General features: G+C 39.5%; 1 protein-coding gene across 1 annotated transcript in view; it reads left to right on the forward strand.

Moving 5' to 3' along the window:
* LOC137617120 (uronyl 2-sulfotransferase-like) overlaps positions 1-23,106 on the forward strand; it is a 42,522-nt gene that overhangs the window by 6,908 nt on the left and 12,508 nt on the right. Inside the window, exons 3-6 of the mRNA XM_068346968.1 lie at positions 5,092-5,262; positions 8,153-8,305; positions 10,603-10,710; positions 15,234-15,394. Of these exons, the coding sequence (XP_068203069.1) occupies positions 5,092-5,262; positions 8,153-8,305; positions 10,603-10,710; positions 15,234-15,394 (593 nt within the window). The remainder of the gene's footprint in view (positions 1-5,091; positions 5,263-8,152; positions 8,306-10,602; positions 10,711-15,233; positions 15,395-23,106) is intronic.

The following is a 23,106-nucleotide window of genomic DNA, read 5'->3' on the forward strand; positions in this document are numbered from 1 at the left end:
GACTCCATGTTTACTGGTTATGTCTCTAGTCTCATTGGTTACTGGTTATATCTCAAGACTCCATGTTTACTGGTTATGTCTCTAGTCTCTCATTGGTTACTGGTTATGTCTCAAGACTCCATGTTTACTGGCTATGTCTAGTCTCTCAGTGGTTACTGGTTATGTCTCAAGACTCCATGTTTACTGGTTATGTCTAGTCTCATAGGTTACTGGTTATGTCTCATTACTTCATGTTTACTGATTATCTCTAGCCTCTCATTAGTTACTGGTTATGTCTCAAGGCTCCATGTTTATGGGTCATGTCTAGTCTCACTGGTAACTGGTTATGTCTCAAGACTCCATGTTTACTGGTTATGTCTAGTCTCATAGGTTACTGGTTATGTCTCATGACTTCATGTTTACTGGTTATGTCTCAAGTCTCTCATTGGTTACTGGTTATATCTCAAGACTTCATGTTTACTGGTTATTTCTCTAGTCTCATTGGTTACTGGATATGTCTCACGACTCCATGTTTACTGGTTGTGTCTTCAGTCTCATTGGTTACTGGTTATATCTCAAGACTCCATGTTTACTGGTTATGTCTCTAGTCTCTCATTGGTTACTGGTTATATCTCAAGACTCCATGTTTACTGGTTATGTCTAGTCTCATAGGTTACTGGTTATGTCTCATGACTTCATGTTTACTGGTTATGTCTCAAGTCTCTCATTGGTTACTGGTTATATCTCAAGACTTCATGTTTACTGGTTATGTCTCAAGTCTCATTGGTTACTGGATATGTCTCAAGACTCCATGTTTACTGGTTGTGTCTTCAGTCTCTCATTGGTTACTGGTTATGTCTCAAGACTCCATGTTTACTGGTTATGTCTCTAGTCTCTCATTGGTTACTGGTTATATCTCAAGACTCCATGTTTACTGGTTATGTCTCTAGTCTCATTGGTTACTGGATATGTCTCAAGACTCCATGTTTACTGGTTGTCTTCAGTCTCTCATTGGTTACTGGTTATGTCTCAAGACTCCATGTTTACTGGTTATGTCTAGTCTCTTAGTGGTTACTGGTTATGTCTCAAAATTCCATGTTTACTGGCTATATCTCTAGTCTCTGATTTGTTACTGGTTATGTCTCAAGACTCCTTGTTTACTGGTTATGTCTAGTCTCTCATAGGTTACTGGCTATGTCTCAAGTCTCCATATTTACTGGTTATGTCTAGTCTCTTATTGGTTACTGTTTATGTGTAAAGACTCCATGTTTACTGGTTATGTCTAGTCTCTCATTGGTTACTTATTATGTCTCAAGACTTCATGTTTACTGGTTATGTCTAGTCTCTCATAGGTTACTGGTTATGTCTCAAGACTCCATGTTTACTGGTTATGTCTCAAGACTCCATGTTTACTGGTTATGTCTCGAGTCTCTCATTGGTTACTGGTTATGTCTCAGCTCCATGTTTACTTGTTATGTCTCTAGTCTCTCATTGGTTACTGGTTATGTCTCAAGACTCCATGTTTACTGGTTATGTCTCCAGATTCTCCATGTTTACTAGTTATGTCTCAAAACTTCATGTTCACTGGTTATGTCTCTAGTCTCTCATTGGTTACTGGTTATGTCTCAAGACTCCATGTTTACTGGTTATGTCTCTAGTCTCTCATTGGTTACTGGATATGTCCCAAGACTCCATGTTTACTGGTTATGTCTAGTCTCTCATTGGTTACTGGTTATGTCTCAAGACTCCATGTTTATGGGTCATGTCTAGTCTCTCACTGGTTACTGGTTATGTCTCAAGACTCCATGTTTACTGGTTATGTCTAGTCTCATAGGTTATGTCTCAAGACTCCATGTTTACTGGTTATGTCTAGTCTCATAGGTTACGGGGTATGTCTCATGACTTCATGTTTACTGGTTGTCTCTAGCCTCTCATTAGTTACTGGTTATGTCACAAGGCTCCATGTTTACTGGTTATGTCTCAAGTCTCTCATTGGTTACTGGTTATATCTCAAGACTTCATGTTTACTGGTTATGTCTCTAGTCTCTCATTGGTTACTGGATATGTCTTAAGACTCCATGTTTACTGGTTATGTCTCTAGTCTCTCATTGGTTACTGGTTATATCTCAAGACTTCATGTTTACTGGTTATGTCTCTAGTCTCTCATTGGTTACTGGTTATATCTCAAGACTTCATGTTTACTGGTTATGTCTCTAGCCTCTCATTGGTTACTGGATATGTCTGAAGACTGTGTTTACTGGCTGTTTTCAGTCTCTCATTGATTACTGGTTATGTCTCAAGACTCCATGTTTACTGGTTATGTCTCTAGTCTCTTATTGGTTACTGGTTATATCTCTAGTCTCTCATTGGTTACTGGATATGTCTCAAGACTCCATGTTTACTGTTTGTGTCTTCAGTCTCATTGGTTACTGGTTATGTCTCAAGACTCCATGTTTACTGGTTATGTCTCAAGTCTCATTAGTTACTGGTTATGTCTCAAGACTCCATGTTTACTGGTTATGTCTAGTTTCTTAGTGGTTACTGGTTATGTCTCTAGCCTCTCATTGGTTACTGGTTATGTCTCAAAATTCCATGTTTACTGGCTATATCTCTAGTCTCTGATTTGTTACTGGTTATGTCTCAAGACTCCTTGTTTACTGGTTATGTCTAGTCTCTCATAGGTTATTGTTTATAGGCTATGTAAAGACTCCATGTTTACTGGTTATGTCTAGTCTCATTGGTTACTTATTATGCCTCAAGATTTCATGATTACTGGTTATGTCTAGTCTCGCATTGGTTACTGGTTATGTCTCAAGACTCCATGTTTACTGGCCATGTCTAGTCTCTTATTGGTTACTGCTTATGTCTCAAGACTCCATGTTTACTGGTCATGTCTAGTCTCTTATTGGTTACTGGTTATGTCTCAAGACTCCATGTTTACTGGTTATATCTAGTCTCATAGGTTACTGGTTATGTCTCAAGACTCTATGTTTACTGGGTATGTCTAGTATCTCATTGGTTACTAGTTATGTCTCAAGACTCCATATTTACTAGTTATGTCTCTAGTCTCTCATTGGTTACTGGTTATGTCTCTAGTGTATAATTGGTTACTGGTTATGTCTTAAGACTTCATGTTTACTGCTTATGTCTAGTCTCTCATTTGTTACTGGTTATGTCTCAAGACTCCATGTTTACTGATTATGTCTAGTCTCATTGGTTACTGATTATGTCTCAAGACTCCTTGTTTACTGGTTATGTCTCAAGACTCCATGTTTAATGGTTATGTCTCTAGTCTCTCATTGGTTACTGGTTATGTCTCAGCTCCCTGTTTACTTGTTATGTCTCTAGTCTCTCATTGGTTACTGGTTATGTCTCAAGACTCCATTTTTACTGGTTATGTCTCCAGATTCTCCATGTTTACTAGTTATGTCTCAAAACTTCATGTTCACTGGTTATGTCTCTAGTCTCTCATTGGTTACTGGTTATGTCTCAAGACTCCATGTTTACTGGTTATGTTTCTAGTCTCTCATTGGTTACTGGATATGTCTCAAGACTCCATGTTTACTGGTTATGTCTCTAGTCTTTCATTGGTTAATTGTTTATCAGTCTCTTGTTGGTTACTAGTTATGTCTTGAGCCTTTCATTAGTTACTGGTTGTGTCTCAAGTCTCACATTGGTTACTGGTTATGTCTCAAGGTCTATTATTATTATTATTATTATTATTATTATTATTATTATTACTTATGTTTCGAGTCTCCCATTGGTTACTGATTATGTTGTTTTCTATTTATGTTTTCAGTCTCTCATTGATTATAGATTCTCTCTCTCTCTCTCTCTCTCTCTCTCTCTCTCTCTCTCTCTCTCTCTCTCTCTCTCTCTCTCTCTCTCTCTCTGTATAGATTGCCTGTCGAATTAATAAATGTTAACTTTATGATCTTATTTAGAAACTTATGTATTGTACACAGTCGGTCTAAGCTATTTCCTTAAATGATGTCAATTGCAGAGAATGTGGTTTATGTAAAATATACACCAGGTCCTACAGAGAATAATTTAACAATGGATATTAGGAATCTCTCTCTCTCTCTCTCTCTCTCTCTCTCTCTCTCTCTCTCTCTCTCTCTCTCTCTCTCTCTCTCTCTCTAAATTTTTATAGTTTATACAGTATATGAAACATCTGTTTTTAATGTTGTTACTGTTTTTGAAATATTTTTTTAAAAATTGTTTTTAACTTCTCATATAGTTTATTTATTTCCTTTCCTCACTGGGATACTTTTCCCTGTTGGAGCCCTTAGGCTTATGGAATCATGCTTTTCCAACTAGGGTTTTAGCTTAGCTAATAATAATAATAATAATAATAATAAAAATGCAGCTAAGGGCCGAAAGAACGGCACAAAGTTTACCATAACGGAAGCGATGGATCAATCCATCGAGGTGGTTTGATTATGTGGAGAGAATTGATGAACTCTGTTAATGATGTAATAGAGTTAGAGGGGCAGAAAGGCATGGGAGATAAAGTATAGGCGAATACCTCGCACATATTGCTCTGAGAAAGTGCACAAATTTACAACCTTACTGCGTGGAAGATGCCGTTAGTTAGAGAGGGCAAAAGTAGTGGGCGTGGCTAAATGCAAGCACTCTCCGCACAGTAAGGGTGACAGGGTGCACTTACTCAGAGAGGAGTGTGCCAGTAATTCCTGTATCCGACTGTACATGTATTTGATGTGCTACTGAATGAGCAACCTGTGTAGACATACGAAGCAGCTTATATGGAAATTTTCTTGACAGCAAAGGATGAATTTGACTGCAACTATTGTCCATCTTTCTTGTAGCCACCCCTACATAAAAGTTTTATGGATGTGCGTACATGTATTATAAGTGTGTATATAGTATACATTACAGTACTGTATACATTATATAAGGAAATATTAATTTCATGTTGAAATGTAAACCATATATAAATGACCTATCGCTGCATCTGCTTTTAATACAGTACTGTACAGTAATCTTGAAGGTTGAATTACCTGTAAAAAGAAAATACATATAATACAATTATTCATTCCTGTACATACAAATTGCAATATTCTCCATCACATCTTCCGTAATCCATTGCAGGCTTTCAAAACACCTCACCTTCGAGCACGTCTCCTCCCTCATCTACGACCACCACCAACTGACGCGGGACGAGCAGGAGAAACTTGTGGAGAATCTCACTACCTCTCTGGCAGCAGCCCCTTCTCACGCCCTTAGCTACGATAGGCATCTTTATTACACCAACTTCACAGGGTAAGTGTTAACCTAACCTAACCTAACACCTTCTCAGCGTAAGTGTTAGCCTAACCTAACCTAATAACTCCACAGTGTGTTTGCTTTCAGCATACGAACAATTAATATACTGTAGTTCCTACAGCATTATCTTTCAAACTATGCAAATAGCCCATTGGAAACGTTCCTACCTGGTGGTGGACGATGTGGTAAAGTCCCTGCCTGGTGAACGCCGAGCCCCCTCATACTTGTTAGTTCCTTTGGTCGCTGCAACCTCACCATCCTTGTGAGCTATGGATGGGGGATTTGGGGGAGCCTATAGGCCTATCTGCTGAGTCATAAGCAGCCATTGCCTGGCCCTCCTTGGTCCTAGCATGGGTTGAGAGGGGCCTTGGATGCTGATCATGTATATGTATGGTCAGTCTCTAGGGCATTGTTCTGCTTACTAGGGCAATGTCACTCTCCCTTGCCTCTGCCATTCATGAGCGGCCTTTAAACGGGAGTTAGAGAGTTTTTGAAGCTCGATATTTTCTAGTACGCAGTGTCTGCAACCTCTCCATCCTTGTGAGCTTATAGATCTACCTGCTGCGTCATCAGCAGCCATTGCCTGGCCCACCCTGGTGCTAACTTGGATGGAGTAGAAGGGCTTTGGTGCTGATCATATGGATATATGGTCAGTCTCTAGACATTGACACTATTCCTTCCCTCTGTCATTCATGAGCAATCTTTAAACCTTTAAATATTCTTAAAGAAAACCTAAAATGAAGCTAAGAACTTTAATAGACATAACTTTTGTAGACTAGAATGCATCTACAATACACTACATGGAAAATGGGTAATTGATATTACAGAACTACACTATAACAAATATACCAGTAGTAGATATAAGAATATCCAAAACAATATTGGTTTATATTATATTGAGTTGACGTGTTGTGAGGACAACAAGACGAGTGGAGAGAGACTGACAATTTACTGAACTTGCAACGGTCACTATATTACAGAGTGCGGACGGATAAGTAGCCCGGGAGGGAAACATTTCCAACCACCAAAATCATTGTTTCTATTCAAAAGAAATTAACAAATACTAAGGCGGTAGCCTAAGGAAATATACATTATTATACATTAAAATAAAGCTCTCAAAGAGCACAACAACATGATACAAAAATCCTCTGCGTGGAACAAATAATAAAGTTATAATTATCAGAAAAGAGTCCAGGGGGAGGAAACACGACGGCTAAGACGATGTCCTTACAGCTTAAGCATCGACATCAGTAGCACTGCGAGGAAGATGAGGAGCCTTTGTACTTTGTTGGGACACACCAATGTAAAATTTAAAAAGTTATGAATGAAAAACCATATTTTAAAAGGGAAACAAACATAAGATCATCACCAAACTTAAGATTTCCCACCTAACCTAACATAGGAGCCGTATCCTTATCTAACGAGGGTCTATGCTCCCGGCGATTCCCCTTAAACTGCCGTATTCTTATCTTACCCTAAGACTAAGTTTAAACCCCTCTATTTGCTTCCCAACTGGCTTTAATCCTTGCAAGGTAATACTAAATTTTAAAACTAGCTTCATATATTTCAATCCGAAAGATGGTTTCACAGTTTACAGTATTATTATCACTATTAGTTAAGCATCTTAACTAATAGTGATTGGGAAAACAAAATGCCATAAGGCCATCAACTCCAGAGAGACAAAAATACAAAATAATTGATTATATGTTAAATAGAAATATGAATATGTCGCTTGGAAAGCGTCGAGAAAAATTGTCATCCTTGCAGAAATCAAAATTGATAGTAAATGCTCTCTCTCTCTCTCTCTCTCTCTCTCTCTCTCTCTCTCTCTCTCTCTCTCTCTCTCTCTCTCTCTCTCTCCCTTACCTGACAAGTGTAAGCTCCTGAACTTACTTTTACGACAGACATTGATTTATCAATTTCAAGTTTTCTGGCATCCAGATATCGAAGGTCACTGACACCAACATTGTTTGTTATAAATAAAGAATAAAAGGAAATCCAATAAAAATAAGATAACTTTCTGAAGACCTACTTCTGAAATAAATCTAAAAATACCGCTAGCATAGTACAACACATCCTGGCCAAGAATCTTGGCAACGATGAACCTGCCATCCTCGCTTAGTGCTTAAGATATCACCTAAATATATTCTTACAAAATTATTGATTTGATACAAATTTTTTGGTGCCGGTTTAGTATGTGGCGTACCTTTTATATTCTAGTTTAGTATGTGGCCTACCTTTTATATTCTAGTTTAGTATGTGGCCTACCTTTTATATTCTAGTTTAGTATGTGGCCTACCTTTTATATTCTAGTTTAGTATGTGGCCTACCTTTTTTATTCTAGTTTAGTATGTGGCCTACCTTTTATATTCTAGTTTAGTATGTGGCCTACCTTTTATATTCTAGTTTAGTATGTGGCCTACCTTTTATATTCTAGTTTAGTATGTGGCCTACCTTTTATATTCTAGTTTAGTATGTGGCCTACCTTTTATATTCTAGTTTAGTATGTGGCCTACCTTTTTTATTCTGGTTTAGTATGTGGCCTATCTTTTTGGGCTCGAGCCATGTCGTCCTGATGGAGGTTCCTTCCGGCAGCTTCCTACTGTACAATATTTCTGCGAGTGATATTAGAAGAGAATTACCGTTATCACAGGTTTCTAACCCCCGGAACGACTATCCTAAGATATTTTTATTCTGGTTTAGTATGTGGCCTACCTTTTTTTTTTTTATTCTGGTTTAGGTTAGGTTAGGTAAGGTTAGGTTAGGTTAGGTTAGGCCACATACTAAAACAGATAGAATTTCGTAGGCCATATTCGAAAGGTAGGCCACATACTAAACCGGCACCAATTTTTTTATATAACTTTGGTAAGAAAACTCTTTATTCCAGATTGGGTATGAGTCCTCCCGTCTACATAAACATAGTCAGAGATCCTGTGGAGAGGTTTATATCTTCGTTCTATTACCGGCGAAGCGAGGAAAGACTCAACCGTATTCAAATGCACGGACACTTGGTCTCACCTTCGCTGAGTTGGGTAAACAGGTAGGAATTTGAATTTATGTTGTTATTAATATTATTATTATTATTATTATTATTATTATTATGATGATGATGATGATGATGATTATTACTAGGTAAGCTACAACCCTAGTTGTAAAAGCAAGATGCTTGCCCAAGGGCTCTAACAGGGAGAAATAGCCCAGTGGTGAAAGGAAGTAAATAAACAATATAAGAAGTAATGAACAATTAAAATAAAATATTTTAAAAACATTAGCAACATTAGAATAGATCTTTCATTTATAAACTATAAAAAACTGATTCTGAGCAAAGCGAAAAATCTATTTTTAAGTGATATGGCCATGTCGTCGTGATGGAAGGTTCCTTTAGGCAGCATTCTAAGGGATATTTGGCTAGCCAAATATCCCTTAGAAAGCTGCCTAAAGGAACCTTCCATCATGACGACATGGCTGAGCCCAAAAAGACTTTTATCAGCCTGTTCAACGTGAAAACATTTGCTGCAAGTTTGAACTTGTTTGACCCAAGAGAGGCCATTTGTACGATAAAGTTGAGAGAAGTTGGACAGCAAGAAGGAAGATGTATGAATGGATTTAGACATAGGTGGTGCTAAGAGGCAAAAATATTTTGAAAAGATGAAAATGGAATCCAATAAAGAAAAATTTTGAAACATCAGCCTCTTCGTACACTTACACAGAGGGCTAATCAATACTGCTTTGATATATATAAACACTCTGTTACTCCCAGTAGTCTTTGGGTATTTATTTAACATTTTAAGTAAACGATAAAGCCAAATTCATATAAAAAGTGTGTGTACAAGACATCTGATCTACTTCTTTTGAGTTTTAATTTAGCATACCGTCCAACGAGATGAAGTAACTGCAAAAAGAATATTTATAATACACAGCAAGAGGCAGAAAAATTAACTTTCTGAAAAAGAAGGGTTGGAAACACTTCTAGCTTTTAAATAATTCATGTACACAATTGTATTTCATAATTGATGAATTACTATGAACAGGAATCCATGATTGCGATAGACTCTATGATATGTCCCTGTCTCGAGTCCCACTAAAGCTGGATATTTTCTATAACTTGATTTACTTTAAGGGCTGCTTTTCTGGTCCTATACAGCAGGGGAACCCCACTCTCTACAGGACCTCTACTGTCATGTTTGGGCTCGAGTCATGTCGTTTCGATGGAAATTCCCTATGGCAGCTTCCTACTGTATATTTCTGCGAGTGATATTAGAAGAGAAATACCATCAGGTATCACAGGGTTCTAACCCCAGGAACGACTATCCGAAGATATCGTGTATAATTAGGGACATATCTCATGTTCGTTCGAAATCATTCAACGTTTCACACCACATATTGGTAACTTTTTATCAAATTCACACTATCAAAGCACTTAGAGAACAAGAAAGTCTTCAGTTTCTTCTTGGAAGCCTTAGGGTCTTCTACTTCACTTGGCCCTCCCTGGTCCTAACTTGCTTGGGTGCTGATCATATGTATATATGATCAGTATACATATGATCAGTGTAGGTAAGCTGCGATCAAAGGAATGAGTTTATCAGAGACGAACAGTACTATGAAGGGAGAGGATATGTAACCTATCCTCCTCCTTAAATTCCTAGACTGGGTTAAGTCTGTTTGGTGTGCAGATATCTATGGTTATCTACGGAAACTTTCCTGATTATACACGATATCTTAGGATAGTCCTTCCGGGGGTTAGAACCCACTGATACCTGACGTTAATTCTCTTGTAATATCACTCGCAGAAATATTATACAGTAGGAAGCTCTCTAGACATCGTCCTGTCCCTTGCCTCGGCCGATCACGAGTAACCTTTAAACTTATAAATGAATACCTACAACACATTATTTGGATTTAAAACAATGTTTACTGCAATTAAATTCTGATATGTGAATTGACAGATAATTCTATAAATTGTTTTCAAAGGAGCATTGTTTATTCATTTTTTTTTGGGGGGGGGGGAATGGCTACCTTGATATATTGCACTGCATCAACAGTTATATGAAAATATTATCTTTAATATCATATCAACAGAAAAATATTATTTTTTAATATCATATGTTTGCCATATGACATTCATAGCAGTTAATCATGCATTTTATGAATACTTTAAATAATTACTATTTTTTAACTCAAAAAGTCTTGTTTGTTTTATACTCGCAAAATATTTTCAAGTAAACGGACTTCTGTATTCTCCCTATGCAAACAGACATATAAACGTAAACTTTGTGATTCTTGTTACAATCACAGATATTTCTTTAAATTCATAATTTTTCCTCAACCCTCTAACAGAACAGTAGAGCAGTGTGTCCTGCTAAACGACCCCGAATGTTCTTTTGTGCCCGGAGAAGAAAAGGAGTTGATGCTGAGTTACTTCTGCGGACACCAAAAATTTTGCCGGTGAGTTGGTTTGTTTAGCGGAAATATTTATAAATAAACTTTCACAGAATAATGTAAACTTTTCCAGTTTTTGGGTTGCGTCTCTTCACTGATTTGACACTTTTAAATGTGAATTGGAGGCTAAAAGCAAATAGGTGTTACAGACTAATACACATAGACACAGTCTCTCCAACACCTTCTGAAAACATAACAGACACCTCACGCGTCTCGAACTGTCGACCTAACCACGCCAGGACCCCTCGTTGCTGGGAGAAAGGATGCTGGTGACTGGTACAGCACATGAACATATGCTACCAGGGTCTAAGCGATGTCAGGCAGGGCAGCCAATTTGGACTACGGTCTACCCCAAAAAGATAAAGCAAAGTCCTTCAAAAAGAAGGCGACTGTGTTTACCCTAAACAAAATGGAAAAAACGCACATTAATAGAAGGAGGAGGGTAATCTATCAATTCTAGTGTGCTTTATCTTACCTACCACACCCTAGAACCCCTGTCACTGGTCTTTATTCTCACCAAGTACTTTAGCGTTATCTCTTAAAATAGTTTAGTTACACTATATCTATTTCTGTATGTTCACCTGTTTTCTGTGTTGTTGTGCAACCTTGTTTTGCTTTATGGTTGATATTACAATTATTATTATTATTAGCTAAGCTACAACCCTAGTTGGAAAACCAGGATGCTATAACACCAAGGGCTCCCACAGGGAAAAGAGCCCATTAAGGAAAGGAAATAAGAAAAAACATAAGTTAAATGAAAAGTAATGAATTAAGAATACAAAATATCTTAAGATCAGTAATGTTAGAATATATGTTATATAAACTGGGAATATGTCAGTGGAGTGAAGAAAGCTCTGGGTGATAAGAGGATTGATGTGAGAGAGGTAAGAGAGCGTGCTAGGAATATGAATGAATGGCGAGCGATTGTGACGCTGTTCCGGTATGCCCTGCTGCTCCTTCTGGTCGCCTCAGATGACCGCGGAGGTAGCAGCAGTAGGCGAATCAGCTTATGAAGCTTCATCTGTGGTGGATAACGGGGGAGGGTGGGCTGTGCCACCCTAGCAGTACCAGCCGAACTCGGATGAGTCCCTCGTCAGGCTGGGAGGAGCGTAGAGAGGAAAGGTCCCCTTTTTATCATTTGTTTGATGTCGGCTATTCCCCAAAATTGGGGGAGGGTCCTTGGTATATAGATAGATAGATGTCAGCATTAAAACATTCACTGCAAGTTTGAACTAAAGAAGTTCCGCCGATTCAACTACTGTACAGTACCTGATTAGGGCCCATATAACTAATCTTCTCACATCTTGGTATGTGTCATAGCTTCTGTACTGTTGCCGTCCAGTCTTAGATAAGTTTCTTGCTTGAGGATATACAAAATCAAATGTTTATTAACCTCATTTTTTATTTATTAAACAGATATAAGTTATACTTAGTTTGATTTATAAAACTTGTAGTTTCATTTATTTTCTTTAATTTATAAAATGTATTGCTTTATGTTTGTCATAAGTTTTACATATATATATATATATATATATATATATATATATATATATATATATATATATATATATATATTCCTGATTAATTTATTAATGAATATCTGTTGTACATTTACATTAAATTTTTATTTTTTCAATTTTCACTACATAAGCATTTGCTTCTGGAGAAGTTTACATTCTTCTAGCTTGTTCCAAAATAATTGTTACTCATTGTTAATAAAAAAATGATAATTAGGATTTCCCCTCCCTTAGAGAAATACCACAAAATCTTACCTACTTTCAATATACAAAACTCTAGTGGCATTAAGCATATTCCACACATCTATTATTATTATTATTAGTAGTAGTAGTAGTAGTAGTAGTAGTAGTAGTAGTAGTAGTAGCAGCCAAGCTACAACCCTAGTTGGAAAAGCAAGATGCCATAAGGCCTAAGGCTCCAACAGGGAAAAATAGCCCAGTGAGGAAAGGAAATAAGGAAATAAATAAATGATGAGAACAAATTAACAATAAATCATTCTAAAAAACAATAACGTCAAAACAGATATGTCATATATAATGGATTTTGACGCTGGAAAAATCTATTTTTGGGCTCGAGCCATGTCGCCCTGATGGAAGTTCCCTTTGGCTGCTTCCTACTGTATGATATTTCTGCGAGTGATATTACAAGAGAATTACCGTCAGGTATCACGGGGTTCTAACCCCCGGAACGACTATCCGAAGATATCGTGTATAATCAGGGACGTATCCGTGGATAACCATAGATACCTGTACCCCCAACAGACTTTACCCAGTCTAGTCAACTAGGGGGAAAGATAAATTATAAAAAAAGACATATGTCAGCCTGTTCAACATTAAAACATTTGCTGCAACTTTGAACTTTTGAGGTTTACTTTTCTTCCGTTCTCATCCCTCCATTTATCACCTTCACCAATGAAGTTGGAAGGAGGTTGTGCAAAGTTGTACTATAGGTAACAAGGGCTGATGCAGCCAGGCTAAGTTTCACTGTTGAATATCTGAGATGGTCCTGAATAGACGTTTTTTTTTTTTTTTTTTTTTTTTTTTTTTTTTTTTTTTTTTTTTTTTTTTTTTTTTTTTTTTTTTGCTAAGTTATCTCTCCGCCATACCTGAAACAAAAGAATAATGCAGTGAAATAAAAATAAAACTGGGTAATTCCTTTATAAAGCAAGTGCCATTTTTTGAAATTGTATTATCCCTTTAAAAAGCTAGATGGACAGACTTAAAGGCCGCTCATGAATGGCAGAGGCAAGGGACAATGACATTGCCCTAGCTAGCAGGACAATGCCCTGGAGACTGACCATATATATAAATGTGATCAGCACCCAAACCCCTTCTCCAGCCAAGCTATGTCCAGGGAGAGACAGGCAATGGCTGCTGATAACTCAGCATGTAGACCTATAGGCTTCCCCCCCCCCTCCCACTCCTTAGCTCACAAGGATGGTGAAGTTGCAGACACTAGAAAAAACTATCGAGTTTGAGCGGAACTTAATCTCCCGTCCAGCAGAACGTTGGACAAGGACGTTTCCACTTTTTATTACTGTATTATTATTATTATTATTATTATTATTATTATTATTATTATTATTACAAGCTAAGCTATAACCCTAGTTGGAAAAGCAGGATGCTATAAGCCCCATGGCTCCAACAAGGAAAAATAACCCAGTGAGGAAAGAAAAAAAGGAAGTAGACTGCAAGAAAGTGATAAACAATAAAAATAGAATATTCTATGAACAGTAACAACATTAAAATAGATCTTTCATACATAACCTATAAAACCTTTAAAAAAACAAGAGGAAAAGATATAAGATAGAGCGGCATGCCCGAGAGAACCCTCAAGGAAGACATCGCTAATCCAAGACAGAGGCCACCACAACCCTAAAGAAATAGAACGAAAGAGTAGGTGTTTGGGAGAAGGGACGCTGAGCATGATAAAAGATTGCGAGTCGAGAAAACAAAGGTAGAAAATAGAAAATCCAAAGCCAGGATAGAACAGAACCATATCAATGGATTAAAAACATTGTTACTTGTCTACAGTACAGTATAAGAAAATGGGGTGCGATCTCAAAGTCGTGCTCCTGCTTTGATATGCGATATCACCTGATAGTAACCATCTCACTTCACTTCACGGCAAAGCAAAAACCATTAGATTTTCTAATATATATATATATATATATATATATATATATATATATATATATATATATATATATATATATATATATATATACTGTATATATACCAGGAATAATTATCTAAGAAATAATCAATCATTAATGTTAGCGTGCGCAGCTCAACATTACCGCTTGCCAGTACATACGGAGCTTGATGTTTCTATTTTTACGCAAGCGAAGCGAGCGCACGTCAAAGCAAGTACCATTAGATTTTCTATTATTCTTGCTTTTTTTATCTATTAAAAACATTGAGGTCACATACCAGAGCAAAAGAATAATTTCTGATATCACGCCATAAATGAGATCGCACACCAAAACAGCACCGAAAATGGTACTGACGACAATTTCTGGGCTACTTAAAATTACAATTTCTTAACTGACCAAGAATTTAGACAAGCTGGACTTTTTGTAAAACTTTAATCCCTATCTAGTGACATAAACTAACTGGGCATAAATCTTAGGAAACTACTTTGAATTATTCAAGTTGGTTTAAAATAAATTTTGTTATAAATAGAACATTTATATTATAGTTACTCGATACATTGATGGTTAATATACTGTACAGATATAAAAATTATTTATACAGTATCAATTTTTAAGTTTCTTTCCAAGTACTTCACCTGTTTTAGGTTACACTATAGAGTACTCATTTGTCAACAGCACATCATATCTAGGATATACTTTGAATCTATTATTTTAACTTATAATTTTCATTCTATTTATACCTTGAACACTATGGGTTTTCATTCTATTTATACCTTGAACACTATATTTCCTATCAGGTATTATTGAATTACCTACTAAAAACTATCAATAATCTTAATTTTGTATCCATTAACAGTATCGTTGGTAACCGCGACGCTGTGCAAATGGCGAAGCAAGTCGTGTCGAGAGAGTACAGTGTTGTCGGCCTTGTTGAACACATGGACCTCTCGCTCTTACTCTTGGAGACCCTTGTCCCTCGATTTATGGAGGGAGCGACAGAAATCTACGCGAACATTAGTAAGTAAACTATACTACATACTTTGATTATTATAGTTAACGATTGAATTACATTCGTGCAATATGAGATTAGTTATAACTGATATTCTAGACGATTCAGATTTATTGAAATGATTTGGACATGCAGAGGTGAGATACAGTTAGAGGAAAAATTTAGATATTTTGTTTAAGTATTAAGATGAAGACCGGTGCGAGTGACCTTTCGAGTAGTAAGACAAAGACCAGTGCTTGTGGAGTGGCCTTTCAAGTAGTAAGACGTAGACCAGTGCTTTTGGAGTGGCCTCTCAAGTAGTAAGACATAAACACGTGAAAGTGGCCTTTGGAGTAGTAAGACAAAGACCAGTGCTTTTGGAGTGGCCTCTCAAGTAGTAAGACATAAACCAGTGAAAGTGGCCTTTGGAGTAGTAAGACAAAGACCAGTGCTTTTGGAGTGGCCTCTCAAGTAGTAAGACATAAACACGTGAAAGTGGCCTTTGGAGTAGTAAGACAAAGACCAGTGCTTTTGGAGTGGCCTCTCAAGTAGTAAGACATAAACACGTGAAAGTGGCCTTTGGAGTAGTAAGACAAAGACCAGTGCTTGTGGAGTGGCCTTTGGAGTAGTAAGACAAAGACCAGTGCTTGTGGAGTGGCCTTTCCAGTAGTAAGACAAAGACCAGTGCTTGTGGAGTGGCCTTTCAAGTAGTAGGACATAGACCAGTGCTTTTGGAGTGGCCTTTGGAGTAGTAAGAAAAAGACCAGTGCTTGTGGAGTGGCCTTTCAAGTAGTAGGACATAGACCAGTGCTTTTGGAGTGGCCTTTGGAGTAGTAAGAAAAAGACCAGTGCTTGTGGAGTGCCCTTTCGAGTAGTGAGACAAAGACCAGTGCATGTGGAGTGGCCTTTGGAGTAGTAAGACAAATACCAGTGCTTTTGGTGTGGCCTTTCAAGTAGTAAGACAAAGACTAGTGCTTCTGGAGTGGCCTTTCAAGTAGTAAGACATAGACCAGTGCAAGTGTGGCCTTTGGAGCAGTAAGACAAAGATCAGTGCTTTTGGAGTGGCCTCTCAAGTAGTAAGACATAAACACGTGAAAGTGGCTTTTCAAGTAGTAAGACAAAGACCAGTGCTTTTGGAGTGGACTTTCAAGTAGTAAGACAAAGACCAGTGCTTGTGGAGTGGCCTTTCAAGTAGTAAGATAGACCAGTGCTTGTGGAGTGGCCTTTCAAGTAGTAAGACATAGACCAGGGCAAGTGTGGCCTTTGGAGCAGTAAGACAAAGACCAGTGCTTGTGGAGTGGCCTCTCAAGTAGTAAGACATAAACACGTGAAAGTGGCTTTTCAAGTAGTAAGACAAAGACCAGTGCTTGTGGAGTGGCCTTTCAAGTAGTAAGACAAAGACCAGTGCTTGTGGAGTGGCCTTTCAAGTAGTAAGATAGACCAGTGCTTGTGGAGTGGCCTTTCAAGTAGTAAGATAGACCAGTGCTTGTGGAGTGGCCTTTCAAGTAGTAAGATAGACCAGTGCTTGTGGAGTGGCCTTTCAAGTAGTAAGACATAGACCAGGGCAAGTGTGGCCTTTGGAGCAGTAAGACAAAGACCAGTGCTTGTGGAGTGGCCTCTCAAGTAGTAAGACATAAACACGTGAAAGTGGCTTTCAAGTAGTAAGACAAAGACCAGTGCTTTTGGAGTGGCCTTTCAAGTAGTAAGACAAAGACAGGTCTTGTGGAGTGGCCTTTCAAGTAGTAAGACAAAGACCAGTGCTTGTGGAGTGGCCTTTCAAGTAGTAAGACATAGACCAGTGCAAGTGTGGCCTTTCAAGTAGTAAGACAAAGACCAGTGCTTTTGGAGTGGCCTTTCAAGTAGTAAGACATAAACAGGTGAAAGTGGCTTTCAAGTAGTAAGACAAAGACCAGTGCTTTTGGAGTGGACTTTCAAGTAGTAAGACAAATACAGGTCTTGTGGAGTGGCCTTTCAAGTAGTAAGACAAAGACCAGTGCTTTGGAGTGGCCTTTCAAGTAGTAAGACATAGACCAGTGCAAGTGTGGCCTTTGGAGCAGTAAGACAAAGACCAGTGCTTTTGGAGTGGCCTCTCAAGTAGTAAGACATAAACACGTGAAAGTGGCTTTCAAGTAGTAAGACAAAGACCAGTGCTTTTGGAGTGGACTTTCAAGTAGTAAGACAAAGACAGTGCTTGTGGAGTGGCCTTTCAAGTAGTAAGACATAGACCAGTGCAAGTGTGGTCTTTGGAGTAGTAAGACAAAGACCAGTGCTTTTGGAGTGGCCTCTCAAGTGGTAAGACATAAACACGTGAAAGTGGCTTTTCAAGTAGTAAGACAAAGACCAGTGCTTTTGGAGTGGACTTTCAAGTAGTAAGACAAAGACAGGTCTTGTGGAGTGGCCTTTCAAGTAGTAAGACAAAGACCAGTGCTTGTGGAGTGGCCTTTCAAGTAGTAAGACAAAGACCAGTGCTTTTGGAGTGGCCTTTCAAGTAGTAAGACAAAGACCAGTGCTTGTGGAGTGGCCTTTCAAGTAGTAAGACAAAGACCAGTGCTTGTGGAGTGGCCTTTGGAAGTAGTAAGACAAATACCAGTGCTTTTGGTGTGGCCTTTCAAGTAGTAAGACAAAGACCAGTGCTTGTGGAGTGGCCTTTCAAGTAGTAAGACATAGACCAGTGCAAGTGTGGCCTTTGGAGTAGTAAGACAAAGACCAGTGCTTTTGGAGTGGACCTCTCAAGTAGTAAGACATATACACGTGAAAGTGGCCTTTCAAGTAGTAAGACAAAGACCAGTGCTTTTGGAGTGGACTTTCAAGTAGTAAGATAGACCAGTGCTTGTGGAGTGGCCTTTCAAGTAGTAAGACAAAGACCAGTGCTTGTGGAGTGGCCTTCAAGTAGTAAGACAAATACCAGTGCTTGTGGAGTGGCCTTTCAAGTAGTAAGATAGACCAGTGCTTGTGGAGTGGCCTTTCAAGTAGTAAGACAAAGACCAGTGCTTGTGAGTGGCCTTTCAAGTAGTAAGACATAGACCAGTGCAAGTGTGGCCTTTGGAGTAGTAAGACAAAGACCAGTGCTTTTGGAGTGGCCTTTCAAGTAGTAAGACATAAGACCACGTGAAAGTGGCCTTTAAAGTAGTAAGACAAAGACCAGTGCTTTTGGAGTGGCCTTTCAAGTAGTAAGACAAAGACAGTGCTTGTGGAGTGGCCTTTCAAGTAGTAAGACAAAGACCAGTGCTTGTGGAGTGGCCTTTGGAGTAGTAAGACAAATACCAGTGCTTTTGGAGTGGCCTTTCAAGTAGTAAGACAAAGACCAGTGCTTGTGGAGTGGCCTTTCAAGTAGTAAGACATAGACCAGTGCAAGTGTGGCCTTTGGAGCAGTAAGACAAAGACCAGTGCTTTTGGAGTGGCCTTTCAAGTAGTAAGACATAAGACCAGTGATAGTGGCCTTTCAAGTAGTAAGACAAAGACCAGTGCTTTTGGAGTGGCCTTTCAAGTAGTAAGACAAAGACAGTGCTTGTGGAGTGGCCTTTCAAGTAGTAAGACAAAGACCAGTGCTTGTGGAGTGGCCTTTGGAAGTAGTAAGACAAATACCAGTGCTTTTGGTGTGGCCTTTCAAGTAGTAAGACAAAGACCAGTGCTTGTGGAGTGGCCTTTCAAGTAGTAAGACATAGACCAGTGCAAGTGTGGCCTTTCAAGTAGTAAGACAAAGACCAGTGCTTTTGGAGTGGCCTCTCAAGTAGTAAGACATAAACCAGTGAAAGTGGCCTTTCAAGTAGTAAGACAAAGACCAGTGCTTTTGGAGTGGACTTTCAAGTAGTAAGACAAAGACAGTGCTTGTGGAGTGGCCTTTCAAGTAGTAAGACAAAGACCAGTGCTTTTGGAGTGGACTTTCAAGTAGTAAGACAAAGACCAGTGCTTGTGGAGTGGCCTTTCAAGTAGTAAGACAAAGACCAGTGCTTTGGAGTGGACTTTCAAGTAGTAAGACAAAGACCAGTGCTTGTGGAGTGGCCTTTCAAGTAGTAAGACAAAGACCACGTGGAGTGGACTTTCAAGTAGTAAGACAAAGACCAGTGCTTGTGGAGTGGACTTTCAAGTAGTAAGACAAAGACCAGTGCTTGTGGAGTGGCCTTTCAAGTAGTAAGACAAAGACCAGTGCTTTGGAGTGGCCTTTCAAGTAGTAAGACAAAGACCAGTGCTTGTGGAGTGGCCTTTCAAGTAGTAAGACAAAGACCAGTGCTTGTGGAGTGGCTTTCAAGTAGTAAGATAGACCAGTGCTTGTGGAGTGGCCTTTCAAGTAGTAAGACAAAGACCAGTGCTTGTGGAGTGGCCTTTCAAGTAGTAAGACATAGACCAGTGCAAGTGTGGCCTTTGGAGCAGTAAGACAAAGACCAGTGCTTGTGGAGTGGCCTTTCAAGTAGTAAGACATAGACCAGTGCAAGTGGCCTTTCAAGTAGTAAGACAAAGACCAGTGCTTTTGGAGTGGCCTTCAAGTAGTAAGACAAAGACAGTGCTTGTGGAGTGGCCTTTCAAGTAGTAAGACAAAGACCAGTGCTTGTGGAGTGGCCTTTCAAGTAGTAAGACAAATAGACCAGTGCTTTGGTGTGGCCTTTCAAGTAGTAAGACAAAGACCAGTGCTTGTGGAGTGGCCTTTCAAGTAGTAAGACATAGACCAGTGCAAGTGTGGCCTTTGGAGCATTAAGACAAAGACCAGTGCTTGTGGAGTGGCCTTTCAAGTAGTAAGACATAGACCAGTGCAAGTGTGGCCTTTGGAGCATTAAGACAAAGACCAGTGCTTTTGGAGTGGCCTTTCAAGTAGTAAGACATAGACCAGTGAAAGTGGCTTTCAAGTAGTAAGACAAAGACCAGTGCTTTTGGAGTGGCCTTTCAAGTAGTAAGACAAAGACAGTGCTTGTGGAGTGGCCTTTCAAGTAGTAAGACAAAGACCAGTGCTTGTGGAGTGGCCTTTCAAGTAGTAAGACAAAGACCAGTGCTTGTGGAGTGGCCTTTCAAGTAGTAAGACAAAGACCAGTGCAAGTGGCCTTTCAAGTAGTAAGACAAAGACCAGTGCTTGTGGAGTGGCCTTTCAAGTAGTAAGACAAATACCAGTGCTTTGGAGTGGCCTTTCAAGTAGTAAGACAAAGACAGTGCTTGTGGAGTGGCCTTTCAAGTAGTAAGACATAGACCAGTGCAAGTGTGGCCTTTGGAGCAGTAAGACAAAGACCAGTGCTTTTGGAGTGGCCTTTCAAGTAGTAAGACATAGACCAGTGCAAGTGGCCTTTCAAGTAGTAAGACAAAGACCAGTGCTTTTGGAGTGGCCTTTCAAGTAGTAAGACAAAGACCAGTGCTTGTGGAGTGGCCTTTCAAGTAGTAAGACAAAGACCAGTGCTTTTGGAGTGGCCTTTCAAGTAGTAAGACATAGACCAGTGCAAGTGGCCTTTCAAGTAGACAAAGACCAGTGCTTGTGGAGTGGCCTTTCAAGTAGTAAGACATAGACCAGTGCAAGTGTGGCCTTTCAAGTAGTAAGACAAAGACCAGTGCTTTTGGAGTGGCCTTTCAAGTAGTAAGACAAGACCAGTGCTTGTGGAGTGGCCTTTCAAGTAGTAAGACATAGACCAGTGCAAGTGGCCTTTCAAGTAGTAAGACCAGTGCTTGTGGAGTGGCCTTTCAAGTAGTAAGACGTAGACCAGTGCAAGTGGCCTTTGGAGTACTAAGACAAAGACCAGTGCTTTTGGAGTGGCCTTTCAAGTAGTAAGACAAAGACCAGTGCAAGTGTGGCCTTTGGAGCAGTAAGACAAAGACCAGTGCTTTTGGAGTGGACTTTCAAGTGATAAGACAAAGACCAGTGCTTGTGGAGTGGCCTTTCAAGTAGTAAGACAAAGACCAGTGCTTTTGGAGTGGCCTTTCAAGTAGTAAGACAAAGACCAGTGCTTGTGGAGTGGCCTTTCAAGTAGTAAGACAAAGACCAGTGCTTTTGGAGTGGACTTTCAAGTAGTAAGACAAAGACCAGTGCTTGTGGAGTGGCCTTTCAAGTAGTAAGACAAAACCAGTGCTTTTGAAGTGGCCTTTCGAGTAGTAAGACAAAGACCAGTGCTTGTGGAGTGGCCTTTCAAGTAGTAAGACAAAGACCAGTGCTTTGGAGTGGACTTTCAAGTAGTAAGACAAAGACCAGTGCTTGTGGAGTGGCCTTTCAAGTAGTAAGACAAAGACCAGTGCTTGTGGAGTGGCCTTTCAAGTAGTAAGACAAAGACCAGTGCTTTTGGAGTGGACTTTCAAGTAGTAAGACAAAGACCAGTGCTTGTGGAGTGGCCTTTCAAGTAGTAAGACAAAGACCAGTGCTTGTGGAGTGGACTTTCAAGTAGTAAGACAAAGACCAGTGCTTTTGGAGTGGCCTTTCAAGTAGTAAGACAAAGACCAGTGCTTGTGGAGTGGACTTTCAAGTAGTAAGACAAAGACCAGTGCTTGTGGAGTGGCCTTTCAAGTAGTAAGACAAAGACCAGTGCTTGTGGAGTGGCCTTTCAAGTAGTAAGACAAAGACCAGGCTTGTGGAGTGGCCTTTCAAGTAGTAAGACAAAGACCAGTGCTTGTGGAGTGGACTTTCAAGTAGTAAGACAAAGACCAGTGCTTGTGGAGTGGACTTTCAAGTAGTAAGACAAAGACCAGTGCTTGTGGAGTGGCCTTTCAAGTAGTAAGACATAAACCAGTGAAGTGGCCTTTGGAGTAGTAAGACAAAGACAGTGCTTCTGGAGTGGCCTTTCAAGTAGTAAGATAGACCAGTGTGAAGTGGACTTTCAAGTAGTAAGACAAAGACCAGTGCTTTTGGAGTGGCCTTTCAAGTAGTAAGACAAAGACCAGTGCTTTTGAGTGGCCTTTCAAGTAGTAAGACAAAGACCAGTGCTTTTGGAGTGGCCTTTCAAGTAGTAAGACAAAGACCAGTGCTTTTGGAGTGGACTTTCAAGTAGTAAGACAAAGACCAGTGCTTGTGGAGTGGACTTTCAAGTAGTAAGACAAAGACCAGTGCTTTTGGAGTGGCCTTTCAAGTAGTAAGACAAAGACCAGTGCTTTGGAGTGGCCTTTCAAGTAGTAAGACAAAGACCAGTGCTTGTGGAGTGGACTTTCAAGTAGTAAGACAAAGACCAGTGCTTGTGGAGTGGCCTTTCAAGTAGTAAGACAAAGACCAGTGCTTCTGGAGTGGCCTTTCAAGTAGTAAGACAAAGACCAGTGCTTTTGGAGTGGCCTTTCAAGTAGTAAGACAAAGACCAGTGCTTCTGGAGTGGCCTTTCAAGTAGTAAGACAAAGACCAGTGCTTGTGGAGTGGACTTTCAAGTAGTAAGACAAAGACCAGTGCTTTTGGAGTGGCCTTTCGAGTAGTAAGACAAAGACCAGTGCTTTTGGAGTGGACTTTCAAGTAGTAAGACAAAGACCAGTGCTTGTGGAGTGGCCTTTCAAGTAGTAAGACAAAACCAGTGCTTTTGAAGTGGCCTTTCAGTAGTAAGACAAAGACCAGTGCTTGTGGAGTGGCCTTTCAAGTAGTAAGACAAAGACCAGTGCTTTGAGTGGCCTTTCAAGTAGTAAGACAAAGACCAGTGCTTGTGGAGTGGCCTTTCAAGTAGTAAGACAAAGACCAGTGCTTGTGGAGTGGCCTTTCAAGTAGTAAGACAAAGACCAGTGCTTGTGGAGTGGCCTTTCAAGTAGTAAGACAAAGACCAGTGCTTGTGGAGTGGACTTTCAAGTAGTAAGACAAAGACCA

This window comes from Palaemon carinicauda, chromosome 23, assembly GCF_036898095.1.
Source record: "Palaemon carinicauda isolate YSFRI2023 chromosome 23, ASM3689809v2, whole genome shotgun sequence".
NCBI lineage: Eukaryota > Metazoa > Arthropoda > Malacostraca > Decapoda > Palaemonidae > Palaemon > Palaemon carinicauda.